Genomic DNA, 27,826 nt, shown 5'->3' on the forward strand with positions numbered 1-27,826 from the left:
TTGTGCCATCAAGAATTGAATTTGAATTGCTCAGACTTTTTGAATCAGTCCTGCATTCACAATGAACACAAAGGTGTAGAACCAAGTAACAGTAAGCCACCTCTCACCGTTTCAAATCACACTGGACAGAAAAATCCACTTTAACAACCGTTCTAAACAAGATAGGTTAGGCAGTAGCTGTCCCTTAACAGATAGGTAGGGGTGTAAAAATACACCTTAGTGACTACAGAAGAAAGATTAAAGAACAATGTTAATACAGTATGTGTGTCAGAAAAACTAAAAGGCACGTTTGATTAAAGTTGCATGGATGAGCCAGTTTGATTGACTAAAATATACAAATAAAGTGGGTTAGAGGGTTTTATGTCCACGAGGAGACCACTCCATGTGGATGTGGAGAAAAACATTAAAAATAACAAAAAAAAGTTTAATGTTGCTTCTAAGCACTCCTGAGTTACTTATTGATGCAGATCTGTGTAGAGGTAGGAAGAAGGAGATTTAATAAGCCTTTAATACAGAGAAGCAAAACATTATTCACACAACAAAATAGAAATAAGCATCCTGTTAAGAGTAAAAATGCTAACAAAAAAGATGTAACAGAACCCGTTGTTGATTTGCATCTTTCAGAAGATATTAGGTGTGGAATATTAATGAAAGGATTGTTACCTACATGATGTGTAGAGTACAAACCTCACCAAGAGCAATCGCATATTTATCATGTTTTCCTTGGTTCCTCCATACACATCTTTATCCATGTAAATCAGTAAAACTTGGAATATTAAATCTGGAATATACCTGAAATGTCATCCCAGTCAAATGAACACACTACTGCAAAAAACATTCTCATAATGGAAGCCACAGTCTGCTCTGTTCCTCTAAAAACCTCACCACAGCGTGCTCTCCAGAAGAATCACAATTCAAATTACTTTATAAGCTAACGTCTTCATGAAACTCTTGTCCTGCTTCCGCTCAGAAAGACGCTTAGTTGTTCCTGCGATCTACTGAAGAGAACCTTCCCACCTTTCCAGCTCCTATCTTCTTTTGGTTCCACCGAAACCTGAAAACCAAACAAATGTTACAAATATTAGACAGCCAGAGAAAAAAAAACTTGCAAGCATGAAACACACAACAATCTCAGCATTATTATTAATGTTCTGTGCTTATAAAATGATTGCTTTTACTGAAGCTGGAAAGGCTTTGCAACACAAGCCACTTACAGTGACATTCATTTGACTGGGTGCCTCCTCAAGGTAACACATTTTGTTCCTGAAGTGATTTTTAATCACATTACTAAGAATGAACATGTTTTAAATACCATTACAATGATGCATCAAAAATATCTGCTTTGGTATTACTGTATCTCAGTGTGGCTGAAAACTTACTTAGTGGAATTAATTAGTGTCCATTGGTTATTAGAGATCTGAGGAAAAAAGATCCCATGTGGGGTTCTTCAAATCTCCATTCTCTGCCACTTCTATTCAATATCTGTAAGATCTTCCAAGCTCAGATTATAGAGTGCTATAAAATCTCTTACCATGTGTTTTCTGCTTTCTGTTTCTGTCACTACATGAATGTGTATCCATGTCAGTGGGAGAATAGGTTAGAATGGTCTCCAGCTTAATTAGGTTGCATTGTTGGGTTTTTTTGTTCCAAAAAATACATTTGAACAGTCGTATTAACCTAAATCTATCTACTACCACCTTAAAAATGTTACCATAACAAAGGATCTCATGTCAAAACAGGAGCCTTTACACTTCATGGTTTTAAAGGAGGTTACATTGGGTCATTATCACTTTACAAAGCCTCTGTAAGTAATAATAATAGCTAAAAATCCAGCTGCAGCTCATTGAAACCCCTACCAGAGTCCTGAAGAAGAGAAAATCACCATCTGTGAATTACCTTGTTTGAATGGTGTTTAACAAAAACTTGCCTTACCTATTGTGAGTGCTTGGATCCTCCTATAACAACCCTTGTTTCATTATTTTATACCATATGCCATCATCATGGTCTGATTTCATTGGACATGGACATTTTAAGTGAATGTGTACAGTGTTAGTTCCTAGGCTGGCTGATCACAGTTCAAGGCTAAGGTCAAATCAGTCACGTTAGCAGCAGGTACAGCAAAGTAGCAATTATCACCCCAAACAACAGTGTTTTAACCAGATTCACCTGATCTATACTTCCTACAAACTGTGACTGAGATACTTAACGTCGACATTTCTGCGAGTCAGTCTGCAGTTCTAGTAGCCTTGGTACCTGAAGCTTTGCGTGTCCCTGAAGAGTAGTTTTCTCTAGCTGGAGGTGGGCTACACGGCTGTGTCCTGCAAAGCAACCACAGGAAAACAAGAACCTGAAAGCTGGGTGCAGACTGAGAGATGAACAGTGTTCCTACATTCAAATTCAGTCTGTATACTCAAACTTCATCTGTTCTCTCCCCACTTTACTAACCTCTGACGACCAAAAAGATATCCCAGCATTCCTCCTGTTCCCATTCCAGTCCAGAAGCCTCCGCCTGTGCCAGGACCAGTGCCACCTCCTTGGTAATGTTGTCCATGAGTATAATCACCACGGAAACCATAGCCTGGATTGGCACCTGGAAACCCTAATCAAGAAACAAAGACAGGAGGTAGATTTGGGGAAAGCATAAGGGATCCTTAAAGTCTTTATCCAAGGAGGCTGCGGAGGTTTTTGGTCTTCCTCTGCATCAGCTACCTGTATAGTCAGGTTTGAATCCTGGTGGATGTGGTGCTCCCATGTTGTTTGGATGATTATGCTGAGGGTAGCCCGTCTGTCCTGCACCTTGTCCCAACTGGACTGTGTCCCCACTGAGGAATAGCTTGTAGACACCATAAGCTAAGAGGAGGAGCACAGCAACCCCCAACATTCCCCCTGAAGACTCGCTGTCTGGGGGGCGGTGCTGCTGTTGCTGATGCTTGTTTCCAGAAAAACTGCTGAAGAAACTAGAAGCAAGACCCCCAAGTCCTGAGGGAGGTGACAAAAAGAACACTTAAATTTAGCATTAAGTAAAAACATACTGTATCTTTATCTCCCTCTGCTACTTTTATACAAGCCTTGTATAACAGGGCTACATAAATAATGTTTCTTCTTACCTCCCCATTCTTTAAATCCACCATGGGAGCCAAAGCTACCTTGAGTCTTCCTCTGGCCCTCTTGAGTCATTTCCAGGCTGTATTCCAATCCACAGGAGCCCTTCAGTATGTAGTCATCAGAGGGGTGGCTGTAACCCTCACAGCTCACCTCAATGACACCAAACCTGTAGGCATTGTCCATATCCGTCTTACACTCCCACTGTGGAGGAGAGAAAGAAAATTGCAAACAGTGACAAAACATTACTTGGACATGCAACACCTCTATGCATGAAAAAATACTGATTTCTGAAATATTCATTTAACATAATAAAACTATGGTGCAATACTGAACATTGTCCGCAGAACAATATTTGTTTGTACAAATGTGTTGGTTAAATGCATACCAGAAAATAAAGCAGCCGTTATGATATAGAGGCTTTTGTGCAGTTGCCAATCAAAGCTGATATTCTACACACACTTTACATTCACCCATGAGTGTGAATGGCAAACGATTTTCAGGCTTTTGTTGATTCATTTCAACCGTTCTTTTTCCAGGTGGAATTATTCTGTAACATATAACTAAAATCATTTTCAAAAACATTAAATGGAGAAGTTTGAATTTATTACAGATTTTCTGTAATCCACACAGAGGCAAATTTATACATTTAATCTCATCGGGGTTGAAACTTTGTGTATCTAGAATTATTGTTCTGTTGAAATACCCAATTTGTGCAACGCACCATTATCACAAGTGATGAAACAAACCCTCAGCACAATGCTGCCACTACCCTGTTTGACATTTAGTACAGTTTGTGGTCAAATACTTCAGTTATTATTTCATCTGACCATGGAACCTTTCTACAGAAGACATTTGAGTTGTCCGTGTGTATTTCAGTAATGCTTGTATCTGTCCATTTTGGAGCTAACACTATAATGATTCAATGAAGATGAGCTGCGGTTTGAAAATAATAATACTGCCAACGAACAGACTCTGGACCCCTCTCAATCCTCATCACCTGAACATCCACACCATCCGAGCCTCTGTTCACACACTGGACAACCTCTGGGATGAAGGCATGACAGCCTGCAGAGCCACCAACACACTTCAGCTGAGGAACCGGGCTGGAGCGCCTCGCTGTGGTGTAACGGTTCTTGTAGAAAGTCAGAGCCTGGATGTCTCTCAGCAGCATACTGTCTGCATGAAGGACAGAGAAGGAACAACACTTTTATTTCCATAATACATTTTCAAAATTTACAGAATTAAACCTATAAGAATATAGGTATAACCTCTATATCGACATGCTTACATCTTCTAGCCATTCTGTTAGGAGTTGGTCAGACATGTTTACATATTTATCTTTGTATCCCCAAACTGTATTGCATAATGAAAAGAAGTTGGTGAGTGCATGTGACTGGTACATGAAACATTAAAGTGAAACATTAAAAAAAAATGTTTTCGTCTTAAAATTACTTTTCTTATCTCTCATTATTATTTTATTTTAATCCCACTTTAGGAGGTTGGACTGCTGATTCCTGACCCTACCTGGAGTGAGGTCATTAAGGAACTACAAAGTCAAAACTATAGAGCAGAGACGAAGTGGGCGTTCCCATCCAAGATGGCGCCGCAGATGGTCGCCTCGGCGTGTTGGTGCGCATTGTTTTGTTTAGTTTTTTGCTTTAAAACGGTCTTCTGTGATGGTACCCGGAGCTCTCTCACCAGAGAAGAACTCATGAACATCAGGGCTACTACACCAGAGGAGTTATTTCCAACATTTCTGCCTACTGCTCTGGAATATTTGGACATTCTGGTCAAAGGTTCCGCTCACCTTTGTTCACGCGGTGAAACGCCGGAAGAGAGGGAAACGGGCTGGGGTGTTGGTACGTCTTCGCCAGTGTGGACTACGAACACCGTTACCTGGAATATTTCTCTCTAACGTGCGCTCACTTCCCAACAAAATGGAGGAACTACAACTGTTGTTGGGGAAAAACAGGGACTTTTATTCATCGGCAGTTTTGTGCTTCACGGAGACGTGGCTGTGTGGATTAATACCGGACTCTGCGCTGCAGCTGGCAGGATTCCAGCTCTACAGAGCGGACAGAGACACGGAACTCTCCGGCAAAGCGAAAGGTGGAGGAATCTGTTTTTACCTCAACAGTGGTTGGTGCAACGACGTGACAGTGATTCAGCAGCACTGTTCTCCAGACCTGGAAGCCTTCATCATAAACTGTAAGCCTTTCTATTCCCCCCGTGAGTTCGCTTCGTTCATCCTGGTCGGTGTTTACATCCCGCCGCAAGCTAACGTGCAGGTCGCACAGCGCATGCTCGCTGACCAGATACTGAGTGTGGAGCGGACCAACCCGGACTCCTTAGTTATCGTCATTGGCGACTTTAACAAAGGTAATCTCACCCACGAACTCCCCAAATATAGACAGTTTATAAAATGTCCGACCAGAGAGGACAACATTCTGGATCACTGTTACACCACCATCAGAGACGCTTATCACGCCGTCCCACGTGCTGCACTGGGCCAATCCGACCACATCATGGTCCACCTGATTCCTGCATACAGGCAGAAACTAAAGCTCTGCAAACCTGTTGTGAGGACGACAAGGAAGTGGAGCAGTGAGGCTGTGGAGAATCTCCAGGCGTGTTTAGGCTGTACAGACTGGGATGTGTTCAGGACTACTACCAACAGTCTGGACGAGTACACAGAGGCTGTGACTTCCTACATCAGCTTCTGTGAGGACAGCTGTGTACCATCATGCACCAGGGTGAGTTACAACAACGACAAACCCTGGTTCACAGCTAAACTCAGAAGGTTAAGACTGGATAAGGAAGAGGCCTTCAGGAGTGGGGACAAAGACATATACAGAGAGGCAAAGTACAAGTTTGGCAAGGCAGTGAAAGAGGCCAAACGACTGTACTCTGAGAAGCTCCAAAACCAGTTCTCAGCCAACGACTATGCGTCTGTCTGGAAAGGGCTCAAGCAAATCACCAACTACAAGCCGAAAGCCCCCCACTCCATCAACGACCGACGCCTCGCCAACGACCTGAACGAGTTCTACTGCCGCTTTGAAAGACAAAGGGACAGTCCTGCAACCATCCCCCACGACGCCCCCCAACAGCTGCAGCCACAATCCACCACCCCCACCTCCCCAACCTCAAGAGGGGCCTTGGCACCTCCAACCCCCACCCTGAAGTTCCCCCCCACCAGCCCCCTACCCACGCCGAGGACGGCTCTTTCCATCCAGGAGAGGGACGTCAACAAACTCTTCAGGAGACAGAACCCCCGGAAAGCTGCTGGTCCGGATTCTGTCTCACCAGCCAGCCTGAAGCACTGCGCTGATCAGCTGTCTCCAGTCTTCACAGACATTTTTAACACCTCACTGGAGACATGTCATGTGCCAGCCTGCTTCAAGTCCTCCACCATCGTCCCTGTTCCCAAGAAGCCAAGGACCACAGGGCTTAATGACTTCAGACCCGTCGCCCTGACCTCTGTGGTGATGAAGTCCTTTGAGCGCCTTGTGCTCTCACACCTAAAAGACATCACCGACCCCCTCCTGGACCCCCTGCAGTTTGCCTACAGAGCCAACAGGTCTGTAGACGATGCAGTCAACCTAGCCCTTCACTTCATCCTCCGCACCTGGACTCCACAGGAACCTACGCCAGGATCCTGTTTGTGGATTTCAGCTCTGCCTTCAACACCATCGTCCCAGTTCTGCTCCAGGAGAAGCTCTCCCAGCTGAGTGTGCCCGACTCCACCTGTAGGTGGATAACTGACTTCCTGTCTGACAGGAAGCAGCGCGTGAGGCTGGGGAAGCACGTCTCTGACTCCCTGACCATCAGCACCGGTTCCCCCCAAGGCTGTGTTCTCTCTCCTCTGCTCTTCTCCCTGTACACCAACAGCTGCACCTCCAGTCACCAGTCTGTTAAGCTTCTGAAGTTTGCGGACGACACCACCCTGATCGGACTCATCTCTGATGGTGACGAGTCCGCATACAGATGGGAGGTGGACCATCTGTTGGACTGGTGCAGCCAGAACAACCTTGAGCTCAACGCTCTAAAGACAGTGGAGATGGTTGTGAACTTCAGGCAGAACCCAGCCCCACCTGCCCCCATCACCCTCTGTGACTCCACAATTGACACTGTGGAATCTTTCCGCTTCCTGGGAACCATCATCTCCCAGGATCTCAAGTGGGAGCCAAACATCAGCTCCCTCATCAAGAAAGCCCATCAGAGGATGTTCTTCCTGCGGCAGCTGAAGAAATTCAACCTGCCAAAGACTATGATGGTGCACTTCTACACAGCCATCATTGAGTCCATCCTCACCTCCTCCATCACCATCTGGTACGCCGCTGCTACAGCCAAGGATAAGGGCAGGCTGCAGCGTGTCATTCGGTCTGCTGAGAAGGTGATTGGCTGCAGTCTACTGTCACTCCAGGAACTGTACACCTCCAGGACCCTGAAGCGGGCAGGGAAGATTCTGGCTGATCCCTCCCACCCTGGTCACAGACTCTTTGAGACTCTCCCCTCTGGCAGGAGGCTGCGGTCCATCCGGACCAAAACCTCACGCCACAAGAACAGTTTTTTCCCATCTGCCACCAGCCTTGTTAACAAAGCCCGGAAACCACACTGACACTAACCTGTAATTCTATGCGTTACATTAACGCTCAGCTTGGACTCCTGCTTTACTTGCACAATGATCACCTGCACTGTTGTATTGCTCTTGCATCTTATACTGCTCTATATTTACTCTCACTCACTTAAAACTGTGCACATATATTTATATTATATTGTAGATATGTTTATACTTTTTAATTTGTATTGTATTGCACTGACTACGCCAAAAAAAATTCCTTGTATGTCCAAAAACGTACTTGGCAATAAAGCTTTTCTGATTCTGATTCTGATTACAAGTTCCTGTATTTCATGCTGCTAGCATGTTGTTGCCACAAACAGACTGATGACCTCGCATAAACTAAAATCTCGCGAGAAAGAAATTGTGATTACAGGTAAACACATTTGCGTGCAGGAACTGTTGGAATTAACAGACAAATGACTTAATTAAAGCGGTATTAAATGAAAAAGTACACCTGGAGCTTCAACTCTTTAAACAACTAGAGGGAGAGTATTTATTTCCCTCCCACCTGGGACTAAAACTCTGCTATAAAGCCACTGCTTTTGGAGCATGTTAAGACGCACATTTAAAACCTTAACAGAAAGGGAACCGACCTTGATTCCAGCTGTAGGTGCTCCCCACCAGCACGGAAAGTAGCGCAACTGTCAGAGGAACCAGCTCCATCTCCTTGGTTCTTAGAAAACCTGCGACACTAGTGGTTTCTCTTTAAAAGGGTTCACTCTTTTTAGCTGTGGAAATGTCTAAATAAACAGTACGCGTTACTTCACTACAGCTGACACAACTAATTTATTTCGGTGAAATAGAGTACGGCTGAAACCGGAGGACAGCTTCACTTCCGGGGGTTAGTTGTCAGTTCTTGTGGAGTGCGGAACTCGACAACCTCTGTACATTAGCGCCCTCTATTGTTCCCCTACAGGCAGCGACGTTGAGCTGTAAATTCCACGTCAGAACATTCCTGGTGAAAATTATTACGCTGTTGGCCTGCTGTCGCTAAATTATATTCACATTTATACAATTAGCTTATTTTGTAATCTGCATCTACGAACCATTTAAATTCACCTTTAAATGTTTTTTATCCTGGGAGATATAGACATTTTACAGGCTATGGACAAGTAGACTATCAAGCACCTGCATCTTATTTTACTTGATAGATTTCGTGGGGTCCCGGAAGGTTCCAAGGTCATGTGACCTTACACCAGCGTTCAAAAATGAATTGATACATTAATATAAAGTCCCAAATGGCAGACTTCACAGATAAAGGCGAAGCTTGCGAGGTTTTATTTTTCTAATACATACTCTAAATATCAGAGGAATTGATTTTGTAAAAAGCTGTTATTTAGGATTTAATACATATTGGTGAAAAAATATTAACTATGTTTAAACAGCTCTGACAAAAAAGCATCAAATGTCTGTATATTATAGGATATGTTGCCCAGATAGGGGTAAAAAAAAAACAGAACAGTTACTCTCTGACTTTCACTTATTTTGAGTTTTTCATTTATAGATATACTATTTTAAAATATTAATTTATTTTACCCTCAAATGTGCATTATTGTTTAAATTTATTGTGCATCCTATATGTATTCAGAGAATTTCAGAGGACTGTTTCCTCAAGTTTCATTGCCGCTAGAATATTGGTAGTAAAGGTTCTGCACAGGGGGATGCAAGTAACTGATGAACCTCACAGACAGAAATCAGAAAGAATTTGGATGTTGGAAGATTTGTTGTATTTTTGTAAATGTTATTTTTTATTCAATGATAGGGGTTCAAGCATGTTCATTGTTCAAAATCAGTTGCTCATTTTTTACAATAAAACTTGTTGACTTTTTGTTTCCTACTTTTTAAAACTTTCAAATGAAAAATATAAAACAGCAATGCATTAACAATGTTAATGTATTGTTTACATTGTTTTACAATTTGTTGCATGAATAATTACAAAGATGTTAAATTATTTTTTTAACCCTAAACAGGCAATGTATCCTGGGGGATATAAGATGTAAATTGGAAAATAAGGGTCCTATTTAAAAATGTAATTTTAGCCTAGATGAATGACGTCAGACCTGTCGCACTGATCTCTGTGTTAATGATGTCCTTTGAGCACCTTGTGTGGACCCACCTTAAAGCCATCACAGAACCATTTCTGGATCCAACAGGTCTGTGGATGATGCAATAAACATGGCCCTTCACTACGTCCTACAGCACCTGGACTCCCCAGGAACCTACGCCAGAATCCTGCTTTTGGACTTCAGCTCTGCTTTCAACACCATCATCCCGGCCCTGCTGCAGAACAAGCTCTCCCATCTGAGCGTGCCTGACTCCACCTGCAGGTGGATCACGAACTTCCTGACAGACAGGAAGCAGCATGTGAATCTGGGATAACACGTCTCTGATCCCAGGACCACCAGCACTGTTTCCCCTCAAGGCTGTGTTCTTTCCCCTCTGCTCTTCTCCCTGTAGTTTTTCCCGTCAAGCTCCTGAAGTCTGCAGATGACACCACCCTCAATGGGCTCATCTCTGGGGGGGATGAGTCTGCCTACAGGAGGGAGATTGACCATCTGCAGCCAGAATAGTCCGGAGCTCAACGCTCTGAAAACAGTGGAGATGATCATGGACTTCAAAAAGAGCACAGCTCCACCCATCCCCATCATCCTGTGTGAATCTCCAGTTGCCATTGTGGTCTCCTTTTGTTTCCTGGGCACCATCATCGCTCGGGATCTCGAGTGGGAGCTGAACATCACCTGCCTCACCAAGAAGGCTCACCAGAGAATGTACTTCCTGCGGGAGCTGTAGAAGTTAAGCCTGCCAATAACGATGGTGCACTTCTACTCCACCATCACGGAGTACATTCTCACCTCCTCCATCACCATCTGGTACGCTGCTGCCACCATCAGGGTCAATGGCAGGCTGTAGCGTATCATTCACTCTGCAGAGAGGGTGATTGGCTGCAATCTTCCTTTTCTCCACGAACTACATGCCTCCAGGACTTGGAGGCAAGCAGGGAAGATTACAGCTGATCCCTCCCACCCTGGACACAAACTGGTTCAGACTCTCCCCTCTGGCAGGAGGCTGCGGTCCACCAGGACCAAAACGTCTCGCCACAAAAAAAGCTTCTCCCCGTCTGCAGCTAGCCTCATTAACAAGGCCCTGGTCCCCCACTGACACGTTTCCCTTGCAAATAGTACAAATGTCTCAGCATATGTAAATACCATTTCATTTCATTCTATATTGTTCTTGTTGTCCATTTTTTCCTATACAACTTGTTTTTGTTTTTAACTACATATTTCCAAATGTATCCATGTCAGCTGTATGTTGTCTATGTGTAGAACCTTACCACCAAAGCAAATTCTTCATACATATGAAACATTACTTGGCAATAAAGTTTTTTTCTGAATCTGATATACTTAAGAAAATGGCAATGAAATTATTTTCAAATGTATTTAAATGTCTCTCCATATTCATTCTTGGCCTGTTCACTGTGTAACTTTATATTTTGGGGAAAGATGAACTTACATGAATGGTGCATACACAATTTGTGATGAGAATCGTAAATACATATGCCTGGAGAGTCATTGACAATACTATACAGTAATATCCAATAAATTAAAATTTGTTTTCCTATTAATCATTTTTGTCAGATTAACATTTTTAAAATGACCTTAAAGCAGTTATTAAACATACTTTTCAGTAAGCCCACATTTATGGAATAAAATGTTTATTGGTCTCATCTTAAGTGTGTTTTCATTAGCAGGAAGCTGAAAATCCTAAAAGAAATAAAGGCATGAAAACATTAGTCTGTGTGGAATTAATCCATATAAATGTGTTTCACTGGGTGAACTGAGTTACTCAAATAAACAGTTCTGAATATGACTGTATATGTGTGGAGCTGTTTTACAACAGGAACAAATATATATTAGAATGTACTTATTATCCACAATCTGCCACAGGTTGAAGTTGGTAATCATGCTGGCATTTATGAGATGGGTCAATCCCAAACACAGTTAGCGTGTCCACTTAATTCCAGAGTTGTCCCAAACATAAACAACAAAAGAGACAAAGTAGTACAAATTGTTTATTTTTCATCATTCCCCCATTGGTTGGCCCATATTATTAAATCTCTGCTATAAGTTAGATATTTACATCATTAAGGGCCTCTGATATAATACACCATCTTCTTTAAAAAGAACTTCATTTATGTTGTACAAAATGATGCAAACGTGATCAACAATAAACCCAAACCTCTTTCCCCTGGAACAAATGCAAACATTTCCCCACACCGTATATCAGACTTGATTAGCCCATCTCGTCACAGGCTGTCACCAGGTCACAGTAAACTGATCACCTGAAGTTATTCCAGTAAGGAAAGCAGTCCAAGTCCTTTACAGTTTTCGAAATAAATGGCAAGCATAGAGTTTCAGACATGAAACAACTGAAATTGTGCCTGGAATGGTGCGCTTGGAGAAACAGCCACTGATAAAAGTCCTTCAGGAAAACCTGCGTATCTCTTTTTCACTTTTTCACTTTGGAGTAGGAAGCTTCAGATAGTGTAAAAGTGATAACAAAAAAATTATAGCCAAACAATAAAACCCTAGAAATGCTATTAGCCTGTTAAAGATTCATTTCAATGGAGTCAAAAAACAAATACAATGAGCTGCCAAAAATAAACTACTATCTCATCTGTCATCATCAGGTCACATTATTTAGTTGCTCTTACATCACATTCCCACCAAAAAGTCAATCAAGTCTGTTTTATAGAACTAAGCAAGCAGTAAACCCACGCAGTGTCCAGGACCACTGAGTACTTCACCAATCAAATGGTCTGCCTTTGGTATCGAGTAAGTAAATCAGAATTAAAAATGTCTGTGAAGTCATTAGTTGATTGGGTTTAATTTCCTGAACTGACAGTGACAGCAAAGATTAGGATTCCAAGAAAAAAGAAACGAAACCATGTAAACACAACCACCATTAAAGGCCAGAGACATGTTGCCAGTTTAATGTTAACCCAACAGCTCCTTCTAAGGACCAGCTGTTTCTGATTCTCTATCAACCAATTCTTCCTTGGAGCGTGTGAGTTCCTGTTGAATCCAGGACAAACCTTAACAAAGGCATTTTTGGCTGATAGTCCCAGCTGAGTCATTGAGAATAAAACTCGCTGTATGGATGCATTTAGTGGTGCATGTCCTTAGAAAAATCACCATATCCTCCTCCCATCGACCAGGCGATTTCCTCAAGTCTTCATACAGCGACTATGTTGTTCATCTCCCATTTCTGAGTGGTTTTACTGTTGTCACAGTCTGATATAAACACTTTGTGAAGCAGGTCAGAACGGTCCAGACATTTACCTGTAGAAAATATATATCAATGAACAAAAGATTTTCTCAATAGATTTTTTCCGCACCATTCTAAAAAGGGTTTGAGTAGAGGTGGTGAGTAGAAGGAAGATTTAGATCTGAAGAAAAATGCTCCGATAACAGATATATGCGTAGCATTAAGTCAGCTCTGGTAAAGATTTTAGAGGGAAGACTTAACGGCTTATGGATGAAGGTGACAGGCTTAAAATAATAAGGTTTGCTGCCATGTTTTTGTGGTTGTAGTCACTGATAAGGGATACTGCAAGAGTTTAGGTCCTTGGCTGTCCATACATACAGGTACTGAAATTCTGAAATAAAAAAGCTCAACTACGTATGGTGCACCAGTAGGTGGCAATAATATCACCACATAATGTCCTTAATTTCAGCAAACATTTAATGAAAATGAAGGAAGAACAAAGCGAGGAAGATGTAGAAAATCCCACTGCAGTGTTGTGCGAACGTACCACTATGCTCTATCTTCCTTTCTAATCTAATCTTCACTTCCTCTTTTACCAGGCAAGCTCATCAAGCTGAATGCTGACCAGTTCTGGGATGCAGAGGAATCTAATAATGTGATGTAAAAATAATCATCTAGACCAGGAGTGCCCAACTCTGGTCCTCCAGAGCTACTATCCTACAGCGTCTAGACAAATCTTTAGACTGGATATCAATTTTTCTGTATGCAATCACACACTCTTCAATCAAGAGGTGAATAGGACTGCAAAGATCCTAGACTAATATGAGACATATAAATGTGTAAGAATGGTTGAATGTGACAGCTTATACAACCATAAATACTCAAGTCCTGGCTCTAAAAATGAAGCTTATTTTGCAGTGAACATTTAAAATCTAGCAGGTAAAGAATTACGATCTGAGCTCAGCCTTCTCAGGCTTCACTGATACTTCCTCGGGTGAAAACAGAAGCTTGTTAAGAATGACAGTGAATTACTTTTTGAAATGTGTGCAGAAGTTAATGTGTGATAAAACGATGCAGGCATATATATACCTGTTGGCACATGAGTGAACCGATGAAGATCCTAAAAAAGAAAACAGAAAAAAAAGACAATGTTGGATGCTGATCAACTATTGGCTCGAGGAAACACTAATCAGTGAGCCGTAGGTAAACTGTGGAGTGTTTTTCACCTTGAAGTACTTCCACTCAGTGTGCTGGTTCCTCTCACAGTGTGTGATAATAACAGCTGAATTCTCTCCTCGGGTCAGGCACTGGTCGTACTGCATCAACTGGTTGGCCTCATTTATCCGGAATAGCTACAAAAACAGAACAGACAACGAACCAAATATCCACTTTAAACCAGATTCACTCCAGATTGGCGCACAGAATTCTGATCTTATCTATGATCTTGTTCTATGATTACATGGAGACTGCTGCTCTTCAGCTGCAGGGTGCAGTCTGTGTATGATATAAGGCGGCTAAGCATGAACGTGTTTCCATCTATTTATTTCCATAGATTTAAGTCCAATTATTTGACAACAAACTATAAAATGTCCATTTTTACTTGTGCATGCTCTGTTTGCAAATATAGTGTACTTGGGCTGACTAATTGGAATGAAATATATTTTTTTAAAGGTACCTAGAGATTATATTTGTGCCAACGAACAGTATAAAATTAAACTGAATCTAATTGAGTTAATAATGGCCATATTTACCTATAAAACCTGACGAATCCAATCAGTTAATCAAGCTTGACACTTTAGACACTGAACTCTAACTGATCAAAGTAACCTCCTTTCTCCACCTGCACAATGCCACAGAAATTAGGAGCATCCAGTCCCAGTGAGATGCAGATAAACTAGTCCATGCATTTATTATTATTAGGCTGAACTATTGTCATGTTGTATTATTCAGAAAACAAAGATACAAGGTCTTTCACTTTTGAAGACATATATGTATTTTCTTTTTCTCTTCAAGGCCCTTGTAGGTATTAATTTCTATGCTGCAACATCAGGAAAATGCAGGTTCATCTTGTTGCTAGGTTACGCAAACTGCCTTTGAGCACCACCACCTTTTTGACAGTGAAAGTCTCAATTATTATTGTCAAAAAGGCTTTAAATTAACTTTTGACCATAGACAGTTTGAAATTCTATATAAATGAGGAGGCTCAGGGAAAATACTGATATTTGAAGTTAAAACAGTGGCTTTTATCTTCCCTCACCTTTCTCTATGATGAATTAGTGTAATTGTGCTTGACTGATCCGAGCTTTTCACATTTAAAAACAAAAACACACAGACTGAACGTGTGCATCAGAGCTAAACAAACAGCTCACGCTTAGTTTCCCAAATGAAGCTCTCATGTAGCGCTGAGTGTTACCTGGTTCCCCCCCATCCTGTGGCAGGGGCCGATTTCCACATTCCCTCCATTTGTGTGCCCCATGCTGTCAATACAGTAGCTGGTATCAAAACCTCGAATCTGCACACACAGAAGCAGGTATTATAAATAATCATCAGGAGTAGTACAACAAAGACAACAATACATAAGCAGGAAAATAACATGCCATGTGGTTGTCTGCTTACCTCCCCCCATTCAACATTTTTTGGAGGAAGAGGGTAGTGCAATGGGATGTCATAAGCTATTTCCTCCATAAACCACTGGAAACTTTTGCATCGATGCTCCTCCCTAAAATCAAGTTTGGTAAAACACACAGTGAGTGTTTTTTTCAAAACTTCCAGTAAGAGTTAACATTATTTAAACTGCAACCAGCTCTCAATAACAAAACAATGCATTTTATTGTTTCCTGTCAGTTAAACGAACTAAATTCATAATAGACCAAAAGTAGGATGTAATCAACATGTAACAAATACTGTGGTTTTAAACCTTTGGACCACTTAATGCCCCTTGTCTAGATATGTCAGGACAAGTGTCTAGACACATGTCTAGATAAGTATAAACCAAAAAATAATCATATGTTCACATCAACTGTGCTTGCATTTTATTATATTCAGACTTTCAGGGTTAGCACACCTTTTAAGGTTTAATTACTGAGGTGTTTTTGCATTGGGATAATACCTGCATTACATTAGCCACTTTCATTAAAATAAAAAGGCTTAAGGTAAACTGATTGATCAAATCAAACTGATCCAAGTCTGGTTCAGTCAGAAAGAACCTTTATATGGTAGATGAAAATGGACAAATAATGTGTGATCCACAGAATAAACCTTGCAAAAATAGTCATATTTCAACATTTCCACATTTTGTTATGTTACACTGACAAACTGCAATGGGATGTAATGTTACAAAGCTACACAATGTAGCACATAACACCGTTTTCATAACTTTGTGGTGTGCATTCATTTTATTCAGGCCTCTTTGCTCTGATGTTTCTAAATTAAATCCAGAACAACCAACGGCTTTCAGAAGTCCCCAAATTAGTAAATAAGGTTTAATTTATACTGAATATAACTGCAGCTGTTCTGTTTTTGGCCTCAGATGTCTGTTAGAAAACATTAGAAAACAAACAGCATCATGAAGACCAACAAACACAACAGAAAGGCCAGGGAGAAAGTGTGTTGTGACCTTATAACACCAACAGTGTCAGGCTTCGGGGGTGGATGAGATCCGCCCTGAGTACCTTAAGTCTCTGGATGTTGTAGGGCTGTCATGGTTGATACGCCTCTTCAACATCGCGTGGCGGTCGGGGACAGTGCCTCTGGACTGGCAGACTGGGGTGGTGGTCCCCCTTCATAAGAAGGGGGACCGGAGGGTGTGTTCCAACTACAGGGGGATCACACTCCTCAGCCTCCCTGGTAAGGCCTACGCCAGGGTATTGGAGAGGAGAGTCCGACCGATAGTCGAACCTCGGCTTCAGGAGGAACAGTGTGGTTTTCGTCCCAGCCATGGAACACTGGACCAGCTCTATACCCTCTACAGGGTGCTCGAGGGTTCATGGGAGTTTGCCCAACCGGTCCACATGTGTTTTGTGGACCTGGAGAAGGCATTCGACTGTGTCCCTCGTGATGCCCTGTGGGGGGTGCTCCAGGAGTATGGAATCGGGGGCCCTTTACTAGGGGTCATCCGGTCCCTGTACGAGCGGAGCAGGAGTTTGGTCCGCATTGCCGGCACTAAGTCGGACCTGTTCCCGGTGCATGTTGGACTCCGGCAGGGCTGCCCTTTGTCACCGGTCCTGTTCATAACTTTTATGGACAGGATTTCTAGACGCAGCCAAGGGCCGGAGGGGGTCTGGTTTGGGGACCAGTGGATTTCGTCTCTTCTTTTTGCAGATTACGTGGTCCTGCTGGCCCCCTCTAGCCAAGATCTACACCATGCGCTGTGGCGGTTCGCAGCCGAGTGTGAAGCGGCTGGGATGAGGATCAGCTCCTCCAAGTCCGAGGCCATGGTACTCGACCGGAAAAGGGTGGGTTGTCCTCTTCAGGTTGGAGGGGAGTTCCTGACTCAAGTGGAGGAGTTTAAGTATCTCGGGGTCTTGTTCACGAGTGAGGGAAGAATGGAGCGGGAGATCGACAGACGGATCGGTGCAGCTGCCGCAGTAATGGGGGCGCTGTGCTGGTCCGTTGTGGTGAAGAGAGAGCTGAGCCAAAAAGCAAAGCTCTCAATTTACTGGTCGGTCTACGTTTGGGTCATGACCGAAAGAACGAGATTCCGGATACAAGCGGCTGAAATGAGTTTCCTCCGTAGGGTGGCCGGGCACTCCCTTAGAGATAGGGTGAGGAGCTCGGCCATCCGGGAGGGGCTCGGAGTAGAGCCGCTGCTCCTCCACATCGAGAGGAGCCAGTTGAGGTGGCTCGGGCATCTATACCAGATGCCTCCTGGACGCCTTCCTCGGGAGGTGTTCCAGGCACGTCCCACCGGGAGGAGGCCCAGGGGACGGCCCAGGACACGCTGGAGGGACTATGTCTCTCGGCTGGCCTGGGAACGCCTTGGGCTCCCCCTGGAGGAACTGGAGGAGGTGTCTGGTGATGGGGACGTCTGGGCGTCTCTGTTGAGTCTGCTGCCCCCGCGACCCGGTCCCGGATAAGCGGAAGACGACGAGTATGAGTACGAGTGTCAGTTATAAAAAATACAAAAAAATCTGTACTGGTCAAAATCAGAATTGGTAGGTCAGGCTTTTTAAACATCGGTAATCATGATCAGCCAGAAAACTGCAATTGGTGCACAACTAATTCATTTATTTTTTATTGGGTTTTTTTTCCTACTACTTCACAATTATGCAATACTATGTGTTGGTCTTTCACATAAAATCCCAATAAAACACAAAGGAGTGTGTGTTTGCAACATAGGAATGCACAATATATTGTGAATATATTATCATCCCAATATTGATGTGTGCAATTTGCAAAAGACTGGATGGAGACAAGGAGTTCAACAATTGTTGGATAATATAATTAAACTGTTCTGAATTTGCATCTTTCATGCTGATGTAATAATTAGCCAGTTAGACAAGGCAGCAGATGCACACACTGGACACAAATGACATCGCCCAAAATGTTAAAGGTCACAGAATGATAGCAGGACAGATAAGAAGAAGAGGAAATAAGAAAATAGGCAGATATCACAACTTATATCGTTATCGCAATAGTTACCATATCGCCATCACAAGATTTTCGAATATTGTGCACCCATAGTAACATAGCAACATTTTAAATAGTTCAAGGTTTGTCTACATTCTTGTGAATTATTATTTCTCTATATTAATAAAACCAAGTGGTTTAAGTTGAAAGAATACATTTCTAGGGGCTTTTATACATAGTAGATACTTTTTGGTAGAAGAAAAAATTATCTTGATTCCTGATTAGTTCAGTTCTTTGTTGCATAACATCTTTCCAATTGAATGTTTTTGAGGTACTTAAAAAAGTGCTTCAGTTAACCTTTTACTAGGTATAAAAGGGGAGGGTTTCATTTTGTAACCCAAGGATCTAAACAAAGGAGATCACTAAAACAAATTAGTCTCTGAGCCATAGGACCTCAGGTTAACCTCTGATCTCAGGGTTAGGGCTCACCCTAACCCTAAGATCAGGATAACACTGTAACTGACAGAACATTACAGATATGTACTTGAAAAGCCAATTGTGGACTAATAAGGTGGTTCAAGACAGTTTTTCTTAGAATAGATAAATTTAAAGAGAGAATCAATATACTAGAAAAGTACAGCATTACATCTAAAGAACCACATACCATCTGCCGTCCAACTATATAGTGTTGGTCTCTTTTGTACCATGTGGGCCAGAAGATTTACTTTCATTGTGTTAGCACTAATTGCGAATCGTACTTGTTCAAAGTTAAAATAAGAAAGGATATTTGTTCAAGAACTGAATCTGATTACACTGATCAATCAAAGAATAAAGGGCATAGCATTAGCTGTTGATTGGTACTAAATAAATATCAAAAAGTAAGTGTGTTAAAATCACAATTACCTGAAACGTTTTAGATCGCTTATATCTCCGTAGGCTAGAGTCAGAGTTTCGGGACGGCTGGCGTAGAAGTAGTCCTTATAATCATCCCACCATACCTCTACCACACGAACATAGTTCTGTTTGTACACACAAACTGTCAGCTAGTGAAATTAAATGCATAGTGATGTAAACTATTATTTGTCATACAACATGTATATCAGCAGTGATTCTAAAGCAATAGTAACAAGATTAAAACCCTTAACATTTTCAAGTGTTTCAACAAATAAAGGTTCTAGCAACATGAACAATATGTTCTTCATTTCTTAGATTGGACAAAAAAAACAATATTCCAGATTTGCAATCTGGTACAAGTAATTTAATTACTGTCAAGCAGTGTAGAGCTTGCTCCACATGTTTGGCATTACAGTGTGCCAAGCATGTAGAGCAGCCACACACATCAATGTGTTTAAATAGGATGTCATGTGGTGGACAAACACAAAGTTGTTCATAGTTATGAAGTGGAAAGAAAATCATACAAATGTTTTATACGTTTTCAAAATGTTTAACAAACAAGTTCAACAGAGCCAATATAACCACTTATTATGTCTCTATCAGCTTTGCACATCTAGAGAATGATATTTTTGCCTGTTCTCAATTGGATTTCCACTGTATCCTTCCTGTCCCCATTGGAGAAAAGCATTCCCACAAAATAATGCTGCCACACCCATATTTCACAATGAGGAGGGTAATTTGCTGGGTTCGTTTTTTTTGCTACAAAACATAATTTGCATGTAGGCCAAAAGTATAACTTTGATTTCATCTGACAAGAACACCTTATTCTTTTGTTTGCAGTGTCTCTTACAATGCTTGTGGCAAACTGCAAACAGGACTTGGACCTGGCTTTCTTCTGCCAGTATTCTACAGAGGCCAGAATGGTGAAGTCAACGACCAACAGTTGTCCGGTCAGTGGATTCTCCCACCTGAACTGTGGATCTCTACAGCTGCTGTGCCCTTTGGTCTTTATGATCATGTTTGTAAGCTTCTATTTCCTAGCAGACCCCCAAGGCTTTCACAGAGCAGGGTTTTTTGTACAGAGATTAAATTATGCATATACAGACTACCCTAAATGGTAAATGGTCTGCAATTGTATAGTGCAGGCCATTGGTGTACCCTAATTACTAATATGGTGACCTCTGAAGTAATTAGTTACACTGCCTTTTACTTAGGGGGGTCGGAATAAAGGGGGTTGAATACAACTGCACAGAAAATATTTCTATTATATGTAAAAAGAATCTGAAAACCATGTACGGTATCAATTTTCCTTCCACTTCACAACTGTGAGCTTTTTTGTGTTAAGTCTATCACTAAAAACCCAACAAAACACATTGAAAGCAGTTGTGGTTGAACCATTCACTTTTTAGCACCAAATGCCAAAACGTTCAAGGTGTATCAATACTTGTATGGCACCATAAGCAGTATTTGTGAAATAGCTCCCCGGCTGGCTGGTGCGTGTCATCTGTTCTCCTACCTTTAGAGTGGGTGAGGATCCAACGTGTGCAGGTGGTGGGTTTCCCTGCCACCCTTGAAGTCTGTAGATATGGCCAACACGAGAACATGGTACAAACAGCAACTGGCCCCCACACTGCCAGATCTACATACACATCCAGGAATAAAAACACACATATTCAGTAGTCAGGAAGAAAACTCATCATATACTCCAGAGTAATCTAAATATACCTTGTATGATATTTCAAAATTTTCTCCTCCCCATATCTGTAGTCCAGGGTCATACAGACCCAGCTCAAAGAAGAAATCTCGCTCTATAGCAAAGAGACCTCCTGCCATTGCTGGAGACCTTCAGGGACAAAAACACACATCAACAAGCAGCCATGTAAGCAACAGTTACATGTTACAGGTGGATGACTGGGTACAAAGTCACGCTAAAAATAAGGGAATTTTAAACACACTGTGATTTCAAAACAAGTATTAACAATCAGAAGCTATGGAATCAAGCACAAAATGAACAGAGAGACAATGAAGCAACATACAGTCCCCTGATGACACCTGAAATATGAGAAAAAGATCAGAGGAAGATGGAGGCGGTAATGTCTCGGGCCAAGCTATACTTGACCCTGAAACTTGCCTGTAAACCAGAGGAAGCATCCCATAGCAATCCCAGACTTTAGACTAAGACCCAACAATCCTTTCACTGGAAGAATATGCTAGCATAGTGCTTCTGCCATTTAAGTTCATGTATTTAATGTGGGCTGATGAAGTTCAACCAGACAAAAGTTGGACAGATTAATCAACAATATAGGCCAAACAGATACAACACTGCAGGAAAGAGCAGCTAGCAGAGACAACAGTTGTGAGTCAACCCGAGTCAGCAGGAAACAGTCTTTGTTTAAGAGGTTAGTTATGACTTTTAGTTGGTTAGTTATGATTTACAATACATTAAATGCATTTGCATAATCTTTTTCAAACCAGAGGCAGTTATAATGTATTATATATCATAAGAAATGTGGCCAGTTATTCCAGTCCAGATGAGTCAGGAAGAATTGCTTATTTGTACCTATATGGCTCAGTTATTGTTTTTCTCAGATTTTTTTCCCTGTCTCCAAGCGGAACTCTCTTCCAGAGCATGCTCCAATCCCAGGCTCCTCTAGCAAAACCGTTCTCGTCTCCTCCACCTTGGGGCTCGATGTTGAACTTCTGGCCATGGATGGAGTCGATCAAAGGCACCGTGCAAACAGTTCTGACAGAATGGATTTGAGGGACATGCATACAGGACACATGGGGGGACAAAATGGAGAGATGCCGTACAAGAAGGTGGACACACAGACAGCAAAGTAAAACAACACAAGGACATAGGTGGGGTGGATGGCACCAACCAAGACAGAGCACAACACAGTACAGAACAAGAAGGGTGGGGATCAAGGAATGGGAGATGGAGATGGAGACAGAAAAAGATCAGGGGTGAGTTTTAACATGCTATGTATATGTACCGGTATGGTTCGGTGGTATATCTTCGCTTGGCCTTCTCTTTCTGGCTAAGTGGAACCCTCTTCCAGAGCAGGCTCCAATCCCAAGCTCCTCTAGCCAGGCCGTCCTCATCTCCACCCTGCTGGGGCTCCATACTGTACTCATTACCATCTATATAATCTATCAGGGGCACTGTGCAAACTGTTCTACATGTGGACACACACATAAACAAACCTTTGTATTGGGATGTATTGCTGCATGGACATAAATTCATATATGCAGTAGAGTCTAAATAGCATTGAGTAGTATCATTATATTAATGATACTACCATTCAGTAGTATCATTAATATAATACAGGAATGAACAAGTGCAGCTCTAAAAATCTGAACATCTTTTAAAACTATATAAAAATGTATCTCACTACTTTAAAAAGTAAACATGTAACAGATTAATTACGGTACTTACTGATTTATATATTTTGAGCATTTATATATGGTGGCTTTGATGAAATTGTGATCCAGATAATGAAAACCTAATATTGAACAAACTAGCCTGACCTAAACCCCACCAATAACAAACCCACCAAGCCTGGCACTGACAGACCAATCCGTGCTTGGCACGTGGGCGGTAACCTGCCTTTATGAGCGACCCCGCCCTACACTTGGCATTCTCACTTTTTTCTACGTCAAGATGAGAATAGCTCCTCAGCTGTCCTATCCTGGATTATCCATTTAACTGTTCGCTGACTCAGCTGTGAAGTAGTCCTGAAAGTGGGTCCTTTTGGGTTTTTGGACCCGTTGAAAGGCAAAAGAAGTTCTCCGTTAAAACAAATTTTACAGTGTTGAGTTTCTCGTGCTGTAGTGGACTTACTTTTTAATATTTGGATACCTTTTCTGTTTTTCTTTTTGTTGCTAGCTATCAAGGCTGTGGGCTGGCTAAATGGCTATGGCTGATTCCTCTCAGGGGAAGGCGGGTGGCGCCAAGACTAAGGACGCCGAGTCCTGGCCATCATTTGAGGATGACGATGAGGACGGCATTCTCCCTTCTGCCCAGTTATCGTGATCGGGCAGATCCATCAATGACGGGGCTCAGCTCTCTCCAGTACCACATAAAGTCGACCTCCACGAACTGTGCAAGTTGGCCACAACCAGACTAGCCATCAAGTGGCCTCCTTTGCAAAATGACAGGGGAGAAAAGACGGATTTATATGATCAAAAAGATCTTGCCCTCCCATCACCAAAGCAGTTCATGCCAGCTGTTCCTGCTAGCATGAAGGAGATGAAGTGGTATTGGCACAAGCCACAGGGTGCTTTTCAAGGGTTGCCCAGGGCTTGAAATAGCTAACGGCGAGGCTCTGGGGCTCGCAGACTCCCCGTTGGTGAAGCAGTGAGTCGCTTTTCAACTGCTTACCAAATGCCGCTCCCTTCTGACAGCCACTGGACTGGCGCGCTCCAGTGGCAATATTTAGTGCTTCATAGCCTCCATATATCAGTAAGTTTACAGGTTTGCAGCCCAGTCCATAAAAAATCTAAATGTGGTCACTCTCCTCTCGGCCTACCTGGCAGAACTATATCAGGACATGGGTGTCCTTTTAGGGTGTATTCACACCAGTAAAGTTCTTTGGTCTGCTTGTTTGGTCCGGACCAAAAGCGAACTTTATTTTTTTCATTTGGTGCGGTTTGTTTTCGCATTGTACTTTTTGCAAGTGAACTATTACTTGTAAACAAGCCACGCGGGTGACGATCATTCCATTGGACAGAAACGACGGGGGCGGGACAGAGCACAGACCCGGAAATTGTGGAAAACATCTGTAGACGTGCCGTTATTACAGCTGCAATATTATTGTGAGAGTGAAGAGCAGCTCAGTCAACACAGATTTTGAGACGTTACATTTATAATGTTGGAACCCCATCGGAGAATGCGTGCTGAACGCCGACGTTCTCTACGTGCCTTGTCCCACAACAAGCCAGTAGTGTTGCTAAGCAACACACAGCTTATCAGGTATTATTACCTTACAACACACACCTTTGCTACCGGCTACGGTGGCTTTTTATGTCCAAAGAAACGTACGCTTTTTGTAGTTGGTTCGGATCGGGGCCGGTTTGTATTCAGACCATAAGCGAACCGCACCAGAGTCCGTTTGGAAGCGGACCAATACCACCTCAAAAAGTGGGTCTCGGTCTGGTTGTTTGGTCCGGACCAGAGTTCGCTTGTGTATTCACACTTGCGCAAAAGGTCCGGACCAAGGGGGGAAACGAACTCTGGTCCGTTTAAAGCGGACCAAAAGTGGCAAGTGTGAATACACCATTAGATAAGGGTACCCCGAGTCTGACAGTTAAGGAGTAGTTGTGACAGACCTCATCTCTCCTCTCTTTGGTCTCCCCTTGAATGTGATTGAAACCACGTCGCCATCCACCTGCTCTCTTTATGACAGCAAGTGGAGCGTATTTTAGAGCTTGTTTGGGAGCAGCATTGCAATTTTATGTCAGTGTTTGGTTCCTAAGGTATTATGCTTCCTACAGGACCTATTGGATCATGGAAAAGCTTTTTTCTACCATCAGAGTTTATTTAGATGCTATTTCAGCATGCAATGCTGGGCCAGCGAGGCCCTTTCCCAATCATGGGATTTACCTGTAGTCCTTGCAGTGCTGGAGTATAAGTGAGTTGCATACTCTGTGCTTGCTTCATGTAGCAGTTTTCTCCAGATTGCAGGAAGGTGGTGCTACACCCTAATTCGGCTTTTGTGCTTTAGTGAATCATCCTACAGATGCTCTTCATTGGAACTGCTGGGTTTTCATCTCCTGCCATTTGTGGATGAGAATGAAAGGCGGCTGAATCTGCTGTGTCCATTGCATACAATCTGCATTTACGTGGACAGAACTAAGGTTTTATGTGGAGGTAACCAACTTTTGGTGTCCTGGGCTTCCGGGTGTAAAAGGAATCCACTATCCAGCCAGTCACTGTCGCGCTCGATTGTGGAGGCAATACGGTAGGTCTATGTGTGCCTGGGGCTGCAGCCTCCAGAGCACCTGTGGGCAGATTTCACCAGAGGTATGCCGACCTCGTAGGGCCCCTTCAGGGGTGTTTCTGTGGAGGACATCTATGCTGCTGCTCATTAGGCATACCCACATGCTTTCATTAGATTCTACCGCCTGGATGTGATTGAGCCATCGCTGGCAAATTTAGTCTTTAGTATGGTGTCTTAGCAGGGCACCAGCCCTTGGGGGCAGGCTGGGGAGGTCAACCTTCATGTCTTTGGCCAAGGTGCTGTTATGCGTTTTGGAACATGCAATCCGGGAGTTGGCTATATCTCCCATAGAGATAGAGAGTTTGAAAATTTTAAATGATAACTTTTAGTTCAGGGTAACACCAGTTCTCTGAAAACTGAGAGGCAGCTCACCACACCGCCCTGCTTGAATTGTCACATGAGAATGCCGAGTAGGGCAGGGGGAGTTATAAAAGAGGGACAATGCCACTGTGCAAGGCATGGATTGTTCTGTCTGTGACAGACTTGGTGGTGTTGGAATTTTCATGATGGTCTCGGCGTTTCCCATATTGAGACATTTCACTCAGGTTTCAGAGAACTGAGGTTACACTGGTAACCAAAGGTTATTCTCTTTGAATGGTAAGTGGTCTTCAGTGTTTTATGTCAATTCATAGACATTGTCTTTGCTCATTTATCAACATTAATCCAAGCAGGGTAATGAATAAATACATACATAGAAAAAAGGTGCTAACATAGAAAAACCAAAAACATCTAAAGATTAGATTCATGTTGAGCTCTACTTTTAAAGTAAAAGAGTAAAACAGATAAAAGAACCTTTTCATTATTCAAGAGAAGCAGTAAGGAAATGAGCATACCTGTCTTTTGAAATTGGTCCAATAAGTGGAGCATACCAGTTGATTCCAACCTCACAATGAGCATCCAAGTAAATCAGAACCTACAATCCAAAAGCACAAACCTGTCAATGTGTGTTTCCTTTGTGGTGATCGCCACACACTTTTAGCTTCTTCACAATCTAAAACAAGCCTTCTTGGCATCTTGCATCCATATATGCTATGGCTGATGCCACCAATAGGGGTTTACTCCTGGTATTAACAAACATTGTAAATCTCGACTGTTAAGCATCTTGTTTCTTTAGCTAACACATGTAATTTTGTATTTCAGTCAAAATGCTTGTTAACGGAGTATCCAGTCATTCAATGGGACTAAGGATGCAGTTAACTCACTATTAGAATATGATAAGGCCACTGAGTGGCACTGGATATATAGTCAAGTCATTTTATTTATATAGAACTATATGAAAACAACCAATGCTGTGCCAGGCCCGTCAAAATCAAATAAAATCATGTAACATAGAAACAGCTGATACCTGTCCTATAGTTGCCTTCTTGGCTCCAATGCTCCTTGCTTGTATCAACCCCTCTCTTTTATCATTTCTGAAGAGTTTAACAAGACCATTCCATTGCTTAATGTACTCCTCCAATCGCTCCTTTAGATGGACTACAGGCACACAAAGAATAGAAATCAGAGAACATTTTTACAAGGGACCAATGATTACAATAAAGTTATGACCACATGTGGTTATCCATTGGTAATTACATTTTAAAAAGCTTTACACTTTTGTTTTAATTACTTTTTTGTTTATATAGCTGATATCTACATTTTGGCCTTTAACACATTCCTAGAAGAGTTGGACAGTGTTGTGAATATGAACTCAAATCAATAGATACATAAGTGTCAAAATTATCTCTTGATTTTGGACTTAACGTGGCTTTATTTACTCTGATGAATGCACTTCATTATGGCGATCTAAACAGCACACTGTGGACCTGTGCTCTGGCCAACTAGTGAGGCCAGATGGAGAATTAATGGATCATTGTGGTGAAAAATCTGAAGACATTGTGCCAGTTCATATTTTTTCCATAAGTGTCACAGACCCAAGTACAGAAAAAAATTTAACTGCAGATGTTAGACCCCTTCAGACATCCGGCACTAATAAGAATACTTTAAATCAGATGTAATCAGGTCCAATTTAGTCAGGGCTGCACAGTGGCGCAGTTGGTAGCACTGTTGCCTTGCAGCAAGAAGGTCCTGGGTTCAATTCCCGACCGGGGGTCTTTCTGCATGGAGTTTGCATGTTCTCCCCGTGCATGCGTGGGTTCTCACCGGGTACTCCGGCTTCCTCCCACAGTCCAAAGACATGCCTGTTAGGTTAATTGGTCACTCTAAATTGCCCTTAGGTATATGAATGAGTGTGTGCATGGTTGTTTGTGTGTTGCCCTGCGATGGACTGGCGGGGTGTACCCTGCCTCTCGCCCATAGACTGCTGGAGATAGGCACCAGCTCCCCCGTGACCCACTATGGAATAAGCGGTAGAAAATGACTGACTGACTGACAT

The 27,826-nt window shown here is 42.4% G+C and overlaps 2 protein-coding genes across 3 annotated transcripts in view; both read right to left on the bottom strand.

The window, feature by feature from the left end:
- Nucleotides 1-490: 490 nt before the first annotated feature.
- saraf (store-operated calcium entry-associated regulatory factor) lies at nt 491-8,604 on the bottom strand. The gene is made up of 7 exons (XM_047364811.1): nt 8,320-8,604; nt 4,103-4,281; nt 3,108-3,306; nt 2,710-2,979; nt 2,446-2,599; nt 2,254-2,318; nt 491-1,054 (listed from the first exon to the last, which is right to left on the bottom strand). Exons 1-7 carry the CDS (start codon nt 8,387-8,389, stop codon nt 1,029-1,031), a joined length of 963 nt encoding a protein of 320 aa, XP_047220767.1. The 5' UTR covers nt 8,390-8,604; the 3' UTR covers nt 491-1,028.
- A 3,178-nt stretch (nt 8,605-11,782) lies between these two features.
- The window catches only part of galnt7 (UDP-N-acetyl-alpha-D-galactosamine: polypeptide N-acetylgalactosaminyltransferase 7), a 28,898-nt gene continuing 12,854 nt past the window's right edge, over nt 11,783-27,826 (bottom strand). Inside the window, exons 5-15 of one of the 2 annotated variants that reach the window (XM_047366248.1) lie at nt 26,798-26,928; nt 26,286-26,365; nt 22,014-22,196; nt 21,179-21,296; nt 20,970-21,092; nt 19,463-19,578; nt 15,608-15,710; nt 15,405-15,503; nt 14,218-14,343; nt 14,081-14,111; nt 11,783-13,065 (exon numbers count right to left, since the gene is read on the bottom strand). In XM_047366248.1, coding sequence (XP_047222204.1) covers nt 12,959-13,065; nt 14,081-14,111; nt 14,218-14,343; nt 15,405-15,503; nt 15,608-15,710; nt 19,463-19,578; nt 20,970-21,092; nt 21,179-21,296; nt 22,014-22,196; nt 26,286-26,365; nt 26,798-26,928 — 1,217 coding nt within the window. In that variant the 3' untranslated portion in view covers nt 11,783-12,958. Of the gene's footprint in view, nt 13,066-14,080; nt 14,112-14,217; nt 14,344-15,404; nt 15,504-15,607; nt 15,711-19,462; nt 19,579-20,969; nt 21,093-21,178; nt 21,297-22,013; nt 22,197-22,446; nt 22,630-26,285; nt 26,366-26,797; nt 26,929-27,826 lie in introns of both variants that reach the window. The other variant, XM_047366249.1, reaches the window with a different exon arrangement.

This window comes from Girardinichthys multiradiatus, chromosome 5 (assembly GCF_021462225.1).
Source record: "Girardinichthys multiradiatus isolate DD_20200921_A chromosome 5, DD_fGirMul_XY1, whole genome shotgun sequence".
Lineage (NCBI taxonomy): Eukaryota > Metazoa > Chordata > Actinopteri > Cyprinodontiformes > Goodeidae > Girardinichthys > Girardinichthys multiradiatus.

What these genes read in the sequence shown, in the direction of transcription:
- saraf (XM_047364811.1), bottom strand. Translation starts at nt 8,389, where the DNA reads ATGGAGCTGGTTCCTCTGACAGTTGCGCTACTTTCCGTGCTGGTGGGG. An exon ending in TGGATTTAAAGAATGGGGAG is followed by an intron (nt 2,980 to 3,107) that starts GTAAGAAGAAAC and finishes CACCTCCCTCAG; the next exon opens with GACTTGGGGGTCTTGCTTCT. An exon ending in TATCTTTTTGGTCGTCAGAG is followed by an intron (nt 2,319 to 2,445) that starts GTTAGTAAAGTG and finishes GTTGCTTTGCAG; the next exon opens with GACACAGCCGTGTAGCCCAC.